The following is a 13,810-nucleotide window of genomic DNA, read 5'->3' on the forward strand; positions in this document are numbered from 1 at the left end:
ATAAATTACCATTCATATGCTGAGTCTTTGTAAGTGTGTGGGTGCATGCTCTTAGCCCTTCCTGGCTGTAAGAGAAAAAATATGTTAACTTAAACCACCTTCACAGAACCGAAGCTGGAGCATGCTGGATTTCAGCTCAGCAATGAGCATGTGTATGCTCAGTAACAAGTGGTACCTGTTAAAGTGACATGAACTGTTCACAGATCTCAGATTATGCAGTGATAGGTGTACTAGAAGCTGAAAACACAGAAAAATTCTACTGGGCTAAAAACTGTGTATCTCTACTGATCTGATGCCAGCTGAAGATTGAGCCTATTGCACTTAGAAAACAGATATCTATTTTGGCTTCGAAAACTTAAAAATAAAACCAAACCAAAAGAAATTATAACTACAGAACCTTTTCTGGCTTTTGTTCTAAGACTCAGCAAAGCTGGTGAGGGGCAAATATCGAACACTTGGACAGACACAGTTTAGTTAGAGACTCTCAGAACAGGCAGAAAAAAGAAGTTCAAACTTGGCCATATATTGGCTTATCTTGCCCAAGTGAAGAAAATGAGAAGGGAACAGGGTGAATGTGTGGGCATCCTTCACAAGGACTTCTGAGTAGCTATCAGTGCCCACTGCGAAAGTAATCTGTAAGGTTAACAAATGAACACTGGTGATTAAATGCTCAGTTGGTTTGCTAACAGAAACCAGAGATGGCAAATGGGACAGAGGGGTAGAGAGAGACAGTGGGATAAGAGTGACAAGTGGCAATATGTTGAGCCTGTTCTGTTTCTGCTATATATAGGAGGTAGCGGTTATCGTACAGAAGGAAATGTAGAACAAGATGTGCAGATTTGGAGATGATGTGGGACTGACAACCTGAGAAATACCATTCGTAAAGGAAGTAAGTCAAAGATGCTGAGAAATCTGCCTTATGCATAGGATATGAGGGATGAGCAGGCAGTGCAAACCAAAGATGGAGAAACCAGAATATGGTGGTGCGAACTGTGTCCATTTGCTCATTTGAAATCTTAATATTGTTGCAGGGCAGTGACACAGAAGCCAGAGGGGGTCACTGAGGGAAGAAAGCCCAGGCCAGACTAGATCACCAGGACACATTGCAAAGAGCTAAAAATAGGAGAAATACCTTAGTTTTCACTCAATAAAGAAAGTTACTAAATTTGCAGAATAAATGTGTGAACATTCTTGGAGTCCTTAGTCACTTATGCAGTAATATGCCAAATAGTTTTTCCGTGGTGGCAATGGTAATTAAAAGTGCAAAAGCAGCACTGGAGGCTCGGCAAACCCCTAGGCAGCTAGCATTGATACCTGACAAGAAGCTAAGAATGTATTTCAGCCAGCCACCATGGGAATCTGAATTTGTCCAGCCAATGCTTTCAATGCTTCTTCTTGAACTTTAGGATATTTTTCACCTACACCAAACCATATACAAAATACCATATATGCATTGTTCAGCTGTAGAAATTCTCTTGAGTGCATATATGCCATTTATGGGAATTGTGTTCCCCACATCCTGACTCCACTGTCTTGAAACCACAGACCTTATTTCTCTACAGCTCAAATCTGAAGTGTATCCTAGGCTTCAGACACAAAATTCTCGGAATGGAGAGATTACCACTGAAGTGTGTGTGAGATCCAGTGATGGACACATAACACGTCCAGCCTACAAAGCTCTCCCATTCACATTACAGGGACTCAGGATCAGATACAGGGCCTGGAAACTCCTGGGGAGACTCAGCAGTGACACTGAAAAAGAAGATGGAAGTAGTCAGGCCAGCTGCCTGCTGAAGATGCTAGGAAGAATGTGAATGAAGTTTGAAGCAAAACAAATATGAAGTAAGTGAATGAAGCTTGAAGCAAGACGAGTATTAATGACTGAGTTGTGAGAAGGCAAAAGGAGAACACCAGCCTGGATAGAAAGAAGAGGCAGTGAATCTTCTGTAAGGCTTTCTTTCATAAAATATTGACTATGCTCATTTGGATGCTGCCCAGCCACCCTCACAAATGAACAGTCTCCACTGACACTCACACTTCTGTGCCTCCTACTCAGCTTTCCTCAGGAGGGTCATGGCAAAATGAGGCTGAAAAATAGGAAATCTACCATTTTCTCAGCTGAAAAGAGCGGTGCCAGGATCAATACAGCACAAAACAACCATTGGACATGGCCTAATCACAATCTCTAAAGCCTTCATTGCAACACTTCTTTGTGGTTTTGGATCATCTCTGGAAGAGAAGAAACAATTTCCTTCTTATTGCAAGCAATGCCCATCAAAGATATTTTAATGTAAAAAACAAAAGTGGCAAAGGGCTTCTGAGGAGCAAACGATGTGCACCCTTATCACGGGTACAAATAAGGGAATTGTTGCTCTTATCACTGTGGCTTTCGGGTCTTCACGTGTTCCCATAGTCCTCAGTGTTTTGTGGACAAAATTCCTGGCAAACATTGTGTTTAGTACAACAGCACAAATGGCTCTTCTCTGTCCGCAGAAGTTTTGTGTTTTACATTTCATGTTTTATGTCAGCTCTATCTGAGTTTATGACACTTGCTGTTCTCAGAAATCTCTCCCAAGATCCTGCTCCCCAGTAATGTCACTAACAAATCAGAGATACACCATACTTTCTGCTCAATTAAGAACAGAAGAACAACCCTCATGCATGCAATATCTAGGCTGTTGCTGAGAACGGTGCTGAGCATTTCACGTAGATGTTCAGGAAAGACTATAAGGCAGCTACAAAACAGAATTTTCAAGAAATGCATTTCCTCCCAATCTTTCTTACTCTGTGACACATGATCATTGCCCAATAGCATTTGGATTTATTCAATTTTTTTTTTTTTAAGAGGAAAGCTGCAGCATTCTATGTTTTTTCTCTTCCACAGAAATGTGAGCATTTTTTGGACTCTGTCACAAAATGAACTCTTTCAGCAGTGAGAAATCTTGCAACATTAAGTGACATGCTTGCTGCCCATCCTGTTCTTTCTTCCCCGTAACTCTTCTTGGGACCCTGTGGTTATTCCTGTTACCAGCTAACTGTTCTCCAGCTCTGAAATACTAAATAACAAAATGGAGATATGAAACGAGGAGGATGCCACTCCAGAGACCTGGCTAAACAGAGATAAGTGGGGCAATGAAAGCTAACATGGCAGGGCAGCTAGACTGGATGCAAGATATTTACAGCTTTATGAGCTCTTCTAGGTTTGCAATGGCCTACCAATTTATGCTGGAAGCATTGTCTTTATGCTCCATATATACATCACAAATGCTGCAAGCCAGGGGCTGCTCTTCTTCTGCCACTGACCCTTTCAGTGGCCTTAGCTAAATTGCTTTACCTTGTTGGTTTTTTACTCAAATTGTGCTCTTGTAAAGTATGATCCCTCTAATGTCTCAGCATCATGATGTTGACTTGATGGAGACTTCTAACATTGTAACCTAATTAATGATAATGAAATATAACTAGCCGAGAAGAATCAAACCATTTTCTTATAGCCTTTACTTAGAACATTTTCCATTTCATGATGGCCTGAGAGAGTTCCATGTTTTGGGGGGAATTAGAAGTGGATTTGTAATGTCATGCACTGGAATATTTTTCAGAAAAAAGCGTACTTAAAAATACCCGTTTAGTATCACTTCATGTTCCTCTAGTCTGCCAGCCTTACACAAATCTAGTCCTGTACAATTTTTTCCTACAAAACAAGCTATTAAAAGAGTTTTTGCTGCTCCTCTGCACTAATCATTGGTTTGCCCACAAAGATGTTCTTTTTATAGCTGATTTCATTTAAAAACGTCTAATTGATTATATAAGAAAAAGAGACCAACGTACCTTTGCAGATGCCTTTGATTTGTTTTAGAGTGATACTGTGCTGTGCTCTACAAAGTTCTATAATCTATACATTTGCTTCTCGTTATTATTCTAACTTTTGTTGCGTATATTATCTTTCCAAAGCTACTGTTTTGATTTGCCTTTCAGCAAGGGAGACTTCACCTTTCCAAAGTATCTTATCCACATTTTTACTAGGTTTCTGTTCCTAATGCAACCCATTATTTTCAAAGGCTTTCAACAACAGAAGAATATCACTGTGCTCAGAGCAGGTGTCTTAACTGGCCAGGAAAATGATTGTTGGGGTTGCGTTTGACCATTTTCAGAGACTTCGGTGGCATGGATTTATAGTATGAGAAAGTATCCAAGCTCACCTATGCCTCAGGCACTCAGCATTCACTAAGGCACTGAACCTCTTCTCCTTGTTCACGAGCTCCTGTTCTCCTGTCTTTCATATAAATGCATTGTTACACATATCTACAAAGAAGAGGATACAACAAGACAAGCTGTAGCCAGTAGTCACAGTGATGAGATTATTTTGAACTGCCTTTAAAGTTTCTTGTGTTAATGACGGGCAAATAGTTAGGTCCTCTTAAAAGCCTGTCGCTAATACAGTGTAATGGCATCTCTGAAACATGATTTCCCAAACAAGCTCTTAAAACAGAGGACTCGTGGTATCTCAGATATATGGAATTCACCTATCTTTACTTCTGAAAGCCCAAAGAATGTACAAATTGTGCAAGCTTGCAGTCCCTTGTTAATTATAATCTGTGTTTATATAGCAGCTCTATCTCAAAGCTCTTTTCAAACATTAAGACTCCTAGCACTTCTTTTATGTAGGCATTATTATCCCTGTCATTATCATTATCGCATCTTCCATTTTATGGGTGGTAAATGAGCAAAATCACACTGTGAGTCAGTAGATGAATTGGGAATAGAATATTTTAGTCCTGACTTTGTCCTTTGCTTTAATTACTCACTAACGTGATTGTTATTTGTGGGTTGAAGTGATTTTGTTCAGTGTAAGATCTCAGCAAATAAGCACATTCTTTTGATTTGCAAGATTTTTGTTTGTATAGCTTTCATGCTGATATTTTTCAGCTGTTGGTCTCTGTTTAAGTAGCTAATAAGAGATGCTGTCATCTTCCAATTAAATATGTATCAATAAATTTTAATATGATACAATTTGCATAATAGACTGGAACAGCTCAAATGAAGCTTAGTCTATCAAGCAATGAAGTATTTAGGTATTGATGTTATGTCCTAATCTAGTCATAGTAAAAACCATGATGGAAATCTACAGAGAAATGTACTTTTGTAAAGTGGCTGGGTTTTAGATGACAGTTGTTATTAATTAGTCTTTTATTTTAATGTGAAAATACCATATGCAATTACTAAATTAAGTTAAAGCCACTTGTCTATTTTTTTTTTTAATCAGAACAAATTTTAGTTGGTATGAAATACACAAATGTGTTCAGTTGAAACCAGACAGTTAACCTCATTTTCTCCTTTTCCAAGACTGTTTAAATCTGGAAAGGCAATCTAACCATTTCATTGGCTCAAACATAGGTGGCTTAGCTTCAAAACATGTCACTGACAGCATCCCAGTCCTTTGTTTCTCTGTCATCAAATGTTGTAAGAAATATAATAAAAAAAAAATATTGTCATGAGTGGTTACTCAGAAGACCACAAGGTGCAGTCCTGTGAGAAACTGAAGATGCCCTGGGAAGTGAAACATGGTCCTCCCATAAAAGAACTGTAAGGCACTCAATAACAGAACATGATTGTTTAGAAATAGTGGACAGCCCTTTCTCTTCCTTGTTCACTATCCTTTTCCTTTTCCTCCTCCTTTTAAATAACAAATTTCAGGATATCTTTGTCATTCCTTTAACCACACAGTAAAAGTCTTGTCCTCTGTCAGTGGTCTGCTTGGTTCTTGGTGAATTGTTGTAGAAATCCATACTGCCTTATGATAGAAAGGTCTATCTTTCCAAGGAAATAGAACCCTCGAATAAAAGTACAAAGCCTACTTTGCTCCCTTCTACTTGCCCCAGCTGTAAAACAAAAAAATGCTTGTTGGTTTCAACAAACAGGATCTCTTTCAAGGGGAATGCTATACTTTGTGGATGCAGCAGTCATGTCCACAGTCTTTATACATCTGACAACTGTGGAGAAGAAAACCTAGTTGTGCAATTTGTTTCATAGTTTTCTGTACTAATGAGGTTACAATTCCCAACATTTGTTCTGTGCCATGTTGGCACTTACACTCTGATCTTTAATTCAATCTTCTCTAATGACCTATTCATTTGCTCATAAACCAGACCTCCAGGACTCCCAATCACTTCATTAGACAAGTTACAGTGTATCCCTTCCCTTCCCTTCCCTTCCCTTCCCTTCCCTTCCCTTCCCTTCCCTTCCCTTCCCTTCCCTTCCCTTCCCTTCCCTTCCCTTCCTTCTTTTCCTAAAAGACTTCATGTAATACAGCTTCCTATCCTATTTCAGCTGTGTTTCTACATTTCCCCTCATTAGGAAAACATCCTATTCTCCAAGTACCTGCTCCTGAGAGTTTATGCCCTACTTTAACACACACTTTGTGGTAAATGTCCAACTCTTTCTCAGATTTGTGGAGTAAATATGACAGAAATAGGACTGAAAGTGGCAGATGATACCTGTTTACCTATCTGAGAAATACTATAACATTTCTCTGTTTTTTCATGCTATCACAGTTTATAGAATTTTTAAACGTGTATTCTTATAAGAATTATTACATATTTCTCTAACAAGAGCAGCTGAAACCACACGTAGCACTATGTCTGTATAGGCCTGTGATTGAAATGATATTTTATGTTGTATAATTTTCAGTTATGTAATTCCAATTTCTTGGAATCTCTCTTCTCACTGTTATATGTTGCTCCCCAAATAATAGCTATTTATGATTGTCACATCTACACTGTACCTCCTATGTTCCACCTGCACTTCTTAGTTCTACAAAACACATTCTTCTATAAAAATGTTAAATTTTGCTCATTTTTTCTCTGTTCTGTAAGCTCAGACTTCCCTGTTCTGTCAACTCAGTCTTCCCTTTACTTTCCAAGCTTTTCCTTTTCACATTGATGCTACTCCAGCATGACCCACAAAGGTGGTGAGAGGTAGATTAGCTAAACTTTACTCCTGTGCTCCTCAAGGCAAGGAAAAATGTTTGTATCATAGCAATGATTTAGAGACCTAATTTTATCTGCTGAAGTGTGAAGGTCAGAAGAGGTAGGAAACAGGATTCCTTGGCATAGTCTTACCTAAGCATACAAAGAAAAGTTATGGTATCAATACTTTCTTTGAGTACAAAACAGCTCATCAGCCTCCTGCTATCATGCAAGGACATTACTACATCCAAACATGTTCCTGTAGAGCTTTAAAAAAACTGGCCAATTTTGTTGAGTGTTTATTGCATTGATATTTTCTCCTTATTTCCAGATGCAGCAGTTGGTTTTATTTTATTTTGGAGAGAGTTTTATGTTCTCTCAGAGCATCTCTTGATAAAAATCAGATCATTCAGTTGCTTTCCCAAAGTGTTTTCAGTCTAATTTCAGACATGACATGGCAAAGAGCATAATAAAACTTAGCAGAAAGATACAGAGAGAAAACCAAAGAGCCCAGTAATGAGAGATTACATGGTTCTCCAGTAGACTCTAATACACATGATGGTGAAGCAAGTTTAAAATGAAACCACAATAAAAAACCTGCTTTCTTGCTGATATCACTGGTAAAATAAGCACTTCTGAAACAATGTTATTTTTGTACAAAAGGATTATTCACAAGCACATCCTACGTGATATCAGGTAAATGCCAGGAATAATGAAGGGAAAACCTTGAGCTCATTTGTCTGTCAGAGCCTTTTCTGTTTTAAAAGCTGATCATACAGCTCATAAGAGGAAGGACTCTTGCCATGGAAGAGACCATTGGCTTTGCAGCTTGGTCAGCCCCATTTACCACATGGGTTTTTGGGAAGGAGGGAAAGAAGCGCCTGTAAGGGGCTGTTGCTGCAAGGTGCTTGATCCAATCCAACAGGCAATTAATGACATACTTAGTTTTACTTTTCCTGTGAGCAGGTGCTTGTGTCCTGGTTTGGATTTGACTACAGGGCACAGCACCTCAAAGAATAAGACCTTCATATTTCTGGTCTTAGTTTAGAAAATATGGGCATAAAGAAATTTTTTGCTTATGAAGTTTTGGGATGTTACTCTAACTAAAAATTAATATTCTCACCCCCTACCCCAAACAACAGCCTCAGAAGAAAAGAAGTTGAAGTGCTACAAAGCTAGTAAAAATTAGTTTTACTTTTAAATAAAATTTCCAAAAATAATTCAATTTTCTTTAAGAGAAGTGGTTAAAATCCTGGCTACAAGCAGGGTGACAGACAAATTGAAAGAACAAGGCTGTCCACAAAGACTTTCAGCTATGCAACAATGCAAGAAAAATGCATTTCCAGCAGCTGATAACAGGATTTCTTTTACTATTGCAATAATGGAAAAAGTGGGGATAAAACAAGGTCCTTTGGATGCTCAGGGTCCAGGAGCTAACAGCAGAGCAGAATCATAATGAGTGCTTCTAACTTCCTTCATCATACAGTAGTTTATTAAAAAAAAAAAAAAAAATTATAAAAGGCCCTGGGCAAAATTTGAGCTATGTACTTTGCTGATGAACAGCACAGTGAGCTGGAGTTGACTGAGCATGGATTTTTTCTAGCAGAGCTAGAGGTAAATGGCTTTGTCATCCATTACACTTTCCCAGCTTTCTTAGATTTCCTCCCTGGAACAAAGCCAGGACATTACGGGGAGTGGGAGGGTTGTTATGTGCATGGAATGAACAAGAAAATCTCCTGTCTCAGGCTGAGACATGTGCTGCCTGGAGCCGAAAGACCTAAATTCAAGTCCCTTCTCTACCAGCCTCCTGCCTGCAGACAGCAGCTGCTAGACTGTTATCCTAAGTGTCCCTTTCATAGTGCTGCTGTTCTACTTTGTGTAAATATACAGATGGATCACATGAGCACACATGAGGACTGCTCTGTCTTTGGCCCATGGGATGACCTATGGAAAGTGTGATTGTTTCTTTCTCTCCCTTGGAGGTTTCCCCCTTATCCCCCACTGGTGGGATGGAAGAATGCCCTGGGCCACACAAAAGCAATGCAGTCTTGAGGCTGCACGAGCCCACCATCCTACAGGGCTGGATCTGACCCTGTCACAGAGTTTGACTGAACAAGTGCTTTATTCCATATCAAAAGCTGGAGTGACTGTTGTGCAGAATTAGCTCTGAAATGCACTCAGACTGTGTTTGGGGAAGCATGTGAGGGTCTGTTAACATGAAATCAGATTTAAATTGTGCATCATTATGCTTAAACCTCGCTCCAGTCTAACTAAGCAGTAAAAATTTCTTTTTTCTCTCTTAATGATACCCACTGGTACAGTTAGCTGATGTTTCCCCAAGCACCAGCCATGTTCTTTATTTAAAAATATAATCAAAGTCTGCTCCTCCAAATTCCCTGAAAACTCTGTAAACTATTAAGAACATAAAAAAGATTAAATGTGGAAGGTCATTTCTCTGATCCTGCCTTTCTAAAATGTATTGGCTAATAAATAAATAGCATTTTTAGTGTATAGTTACAGTTAAAACACTGTCCTTCTTCCCTCCCTTTGCAATAATTTTACCCAGATCCACTTTGCACTAGTAGATGTGTGCATATGCAGCTTTAGAATTTTGATGTTATAATTAAGATCTGTGTACTTGGTCACGCAAACTGAAGGTTGTCTATTTATTTCTTCATAGTCTGGACCTATGTTCTCCTCCTACTACCGTTTAACACCCTGTTGAATTCAGCAAAAGCCTAGTAACCTTCCTCAGTCAGCATCATAGGCATGCTTTTTATTTCTTTTTTAAATTCTCACCATCCTATGTGGGAGGTTTCTTCTTTACCAGAACAAGAAAAGAATATTTTTCAAAAGTAAGATTGGAAAATGAATATGTAAAATTGTCCTTAAGCTTCATAAAGAATCATCTCATGAAACTGAAATACTTGTGAGTCCATATCACCCAGACTACCTTCTTCTAGAAGGTGTGGAGGAAAGAAAGAAAAAGAATATCTGCTTCTGAGCTGGGTACCTTGGGAAGCAGAATTGTCAGCCATGGTAAAAGTATTCCAGCTCAGAATCTCTGAAGGACACTTCTAGTATCTTTGCAGGATCTTTGCTGACCTACCAGTGCATGTGAAACAAAACTTTATTTTATTTTGGCTGTAAAATCCATTCTGTCTACAGTAATAGGTTTTCAAACCATGTTTAAATCACTTGGTTTCACCAATTGTAGTGGGAGTATGTAAAGTCCTAAAAGACTTCTACACAGATGGCCTTAATCCCATGTGGAGATAGCAGATAAATACCAGGGTTATTGGCATTCATGGAGCGCTTGGGCTGGCTGGCAAATGATGACATCAATCTTAGTGAAAAAGGGATCATGCATTATTCTATATGCAATCAAGTGCTAAATTTAAACACTGGTGGGACAATAAATTTTTTTTCAAGAAGGGTCATTAGTAGGCAAGGGCCTGAACTATCAAACCTTTACTTACATGAACAGCCTTTGTTCACAGAGGTTATCTCATTAGGGAACTGCCTTAGCGAAAAAGGGGTCTTGTAATACAGGGATTGAAGAATTCGTATCTGAAAGAACAATTTTTCTAATTATAGACTAAAAAAAATCCATATACGAAAGTCCATTTTTGGGATTTGGATGTATGCTGTCTGCTTCTTAACAATGTGAATCCAGAGAAAACTGGGAGTTATCAAGGTTCTAATGAGTACAAACCTTGTTGTAAAATTCAAAAACTATCCCCTTAATATAAGGTCCTCTGTCACACAGTGACCAATCCTGCTTCAGCAAGAAACCTAATCCCCATAAATGTCATACTATTTATATAGTATGGTTGAATTCACTATAACTAATGACCAATTTATTCTTGAAAGAGGGCACTCTTGAAGATGTCCTGTCCTTTATTTTCATGCCAGACAAAGGATGGGTTTTTCATGACCACATTATCTGGTTTTTTATTTTTATAATCAAATATAATTATAACAGTTAATCAGAGCAAAGGAATAATGCACAATAACAACACAGTTTTTTTCTCTCCTGATTTCTCAAACTCCCTGTATTCCGATCATGGGTATTTGAATCCATTTGGTTGGCTGGCAGACAGTATGAACCAGAATGCCAAGGTATGTATAATCACAGCAGAGTTATTTCCCTTTTAGTTCATAATGCTTCTCTTCTGACTCTCTCCTTAAACATTGTAAAATTAGTTGCCAGAAAGAGCAAGAACAACCTCTGCTTTTCATTTATTTTAGCTAAAGCAGAAACATTGCAAAATTGTACATGAACACACAGAGAAGGGGCTGTGACAGTAGGGAAGGAGTTAAACATTTGCTGAGGTCTCTACCATTATCCACTCCCCGAACCCATTTTTCATTCTCTATGATTTAGGAAAAACCTTATACTTGGAATAATTATCATACCAACACACAAGACACATTTTCACTATTTTCTAATCCTAAAAGCAAGGTATAATGTAAGTAACTGATGGCGAAGGACAACAGGTAAGATTAATACACAAAGGATTTAAAATTTATTTAAGGTAATTTAATTTTAAGTAGCTTTGTGTTGCCTCTCCCAACAAGTAAAACATGAAGACATAGTCATATATCCTAGTGCAATAAGGAAGTAGTCCTAGCTATGCACTTTTGCAATAAAGATATCTTGAGTCAGTAAACTCTTTGGTTTTGAACTTTATTCAATCCCCAACTTGGTTATTTCTGCCATAAACAGGGCTAACATACTAAGGTATCTTCATACCTATACTATATCTCTTAACACTGTTTTCTTATGGTGTTGTTTGGGTTTTTGAAATAAATTATTTCTAATCATCTGGTAACTTCTGAACAGCAGTCTCAGATCAACTGCTGCAGCTTCACAAACTCACACATGCTTTTGGGATTAAATAGTATCCTTTCCCCACTTTCAGTTTAGGCTAAAGGATTCAGTGGAGCCTGTTCAGGGAGAACAGCTGGTTTATACCTTGGTTGTTTCTGTGCGGGATCACAAGCATTCTCCGGTGGCACAGGCCATGATGAGTGGTCCCCATGCCCATCACCCTGTTTTGCAGCCCCCCATTCAGCTGCTGCTTTGTAGAGAATAGTGGGAGGAAAGAGGGAATGGCCTGAGGATTGATGTGCTGTTTCAGCCTGTGGTGGTTGTTTTCCCCTCTAAGGCAGCAAGTATAGAGCACTGATTAATGCAGACCTCAGATGTGCACGGTGGAGGAAGGTATGGAGGAAAAAAGTGCAGGCAGAATGCCAGTGAGGCTAAGGAGATGTGTGTGAGAGAGAGAGAGGGGTTGGAATCATACAGAATCCTATAATAATCCTATAGTTGGAAGGGACTTTTAACAGTCACCTAGTCCAACCTCGCTCCATGGGGAGGTGTGTTTCAGGCAATGACACTGAGTATGCACCTGAGGGAGCTGAGTGAGAGGAGCAGTGGGCAAATAAGTGGGCAAGGGCTTGTCTCTCAGTACTGGACTGAACTTCTTTCCTCTCTGTATAGCACCCCTCCAGCATCAAGCTGTGTTGTTCTGGGGAGGAGAAGGAGTAATGGGAACCCCTATTCCTCTGGTTTTAGAGGAAGCATTAAGTTGGAGTCCCTTTGCAAATGATTGGGACTATCCCAACCATCTAGAATGTAGTTCGTTCCCTTTGGCGTAAATCTTTCTCCAGAACAATCACAGATTTAATAGTGTCTGGCCAAATTTCATAAGCTGTGGTGCATGTGTTCATCAGAGACAAAGACAGTACAGAAGAAATCTGCCTTGAAACAACAAAGTGCTTAAATGCTCAGCTTGCCAGCTCCTGTCCACCTCTGTGAAAGGTTCTTGGCTATCAGGGTCAGTAGATCTAACAGATCTTTGTTCTTGACTGAAGATTTTTCCAACTCACGTCACAGCTCCTCCTGTACAGATTTTCCTCCAGGCTTTTTAGCCACTAGAAAGGATGGATACTTTCTAATTTTCCTTAAAGTACTGTTACTTACATCAGAGCTTTATAGCAACTCTCTTTCCAGCACATGGGGTTAGTCTAGAGCACACGACATGGGACCGATGGAACCTCCTGGCCACCAGATCTTGTCCCATGTAGGCAGACACTACCACATCAGTTTGCTCCATTTGGAAATGTGAAGAGCACTTTCCTAATGGTAATTTTTTATTTTTGCCCTGTTAGCTTTTCTGAAAGTACTTGTCAAAAACCCGATTTTCTTATGTTTAGAAATCATCTGATTTTTAGCTTAAGTGTATTAATGGGCAGCTCATTCCTGTTTGTTCTTGAAGAAAACGCCTGCGATGCACTTAGCCTTGGTAAGGCAAGTTTTCACACATATTCCCACCAAGGGTCCCTGGCATTGCTTCGCTCCCACAGATTCACACCAGCCTCCCCGGGCAAGGACGGGTGCGCTGGCTGGGCGGAGGGACGGGGTTTCGGTACCGGCGGGAGCTCGGCACCCGGGTCTGGTACGGTGCGAACGTGGCTTACGGGTGGGTGCCCACGACAGCCGCGGGGTGAAGGCGCCGGGGCTGGCTCGGTGCGGGCGCTCTGGCCACGGCGCGTCTGCGTGGCTGGGGCCACGAGCGGAGGGGCTGGCTGCAGTCGGTGGGTACGGCGGTACGGCCGGGCGTTTTGGGGAAGGGGCTACGGGCCGCTCTCAAGGAGCGTGGGGGCGGAGGTGGGCAGGAGGGGTGGAGGTCGGATCGCGGGGGACCTGCGTGCGGCAGGGGCCCGGAGGCTGCGGCGGGCCGGAGCGCCGGTGGCCGCGGGCGGTGCCGCTGCCGTGGGGCCGTGCGGGGCGCGGCCGGCGGGCCGGGCCCCTGACGTCAGCGGCCGGGGCGGCTGCAGCT

At 40.5% G+C, this 13,810-nt stretch overlaps 1 protein-coding gene across 1 annotated transcript in view; it reads left to right on the plus strand.

Moving 5' to 3' along the window:
- Positions 1-13,200: 13,200 nt before the first annotated feature.
- CUNH11orf87 (chromosome unknown C11orf87 homolog) overlaps positions 13,201-13,810 on the plus strand; it is a 7,451-nt gene continuing 6,841 nt past the window's right edge. Inside the window, exon 1 of the mRNA XM_042023861.1 lies at positions 13,201-13,565. Within this exon, the coding sequence (XP_041879795.1) occupies positions 13,216-13,565 (350 nt within the window). The 5' untranslated portion in view covers positions 13,201-13,215. The remainder of the gene's footprint in view (positions 13,566-13,810) is intronic.

Source organism: Corvus kubaryi, unplaced genomic scaffold, assembly GCF_017639235.1.
Source record: "Corvus kubaryi isolate FWS band 111438036 unplaced genomic scaffold, C.kubaryi_AGA036_p1.0 37256, whole genome shotgun sequence".
Lineage (NCBI taxonomy): Eukaryota > Metazoa > Chordata > Aves > Passeriformes > Corvidae > Corvus > Corvus kubaryi.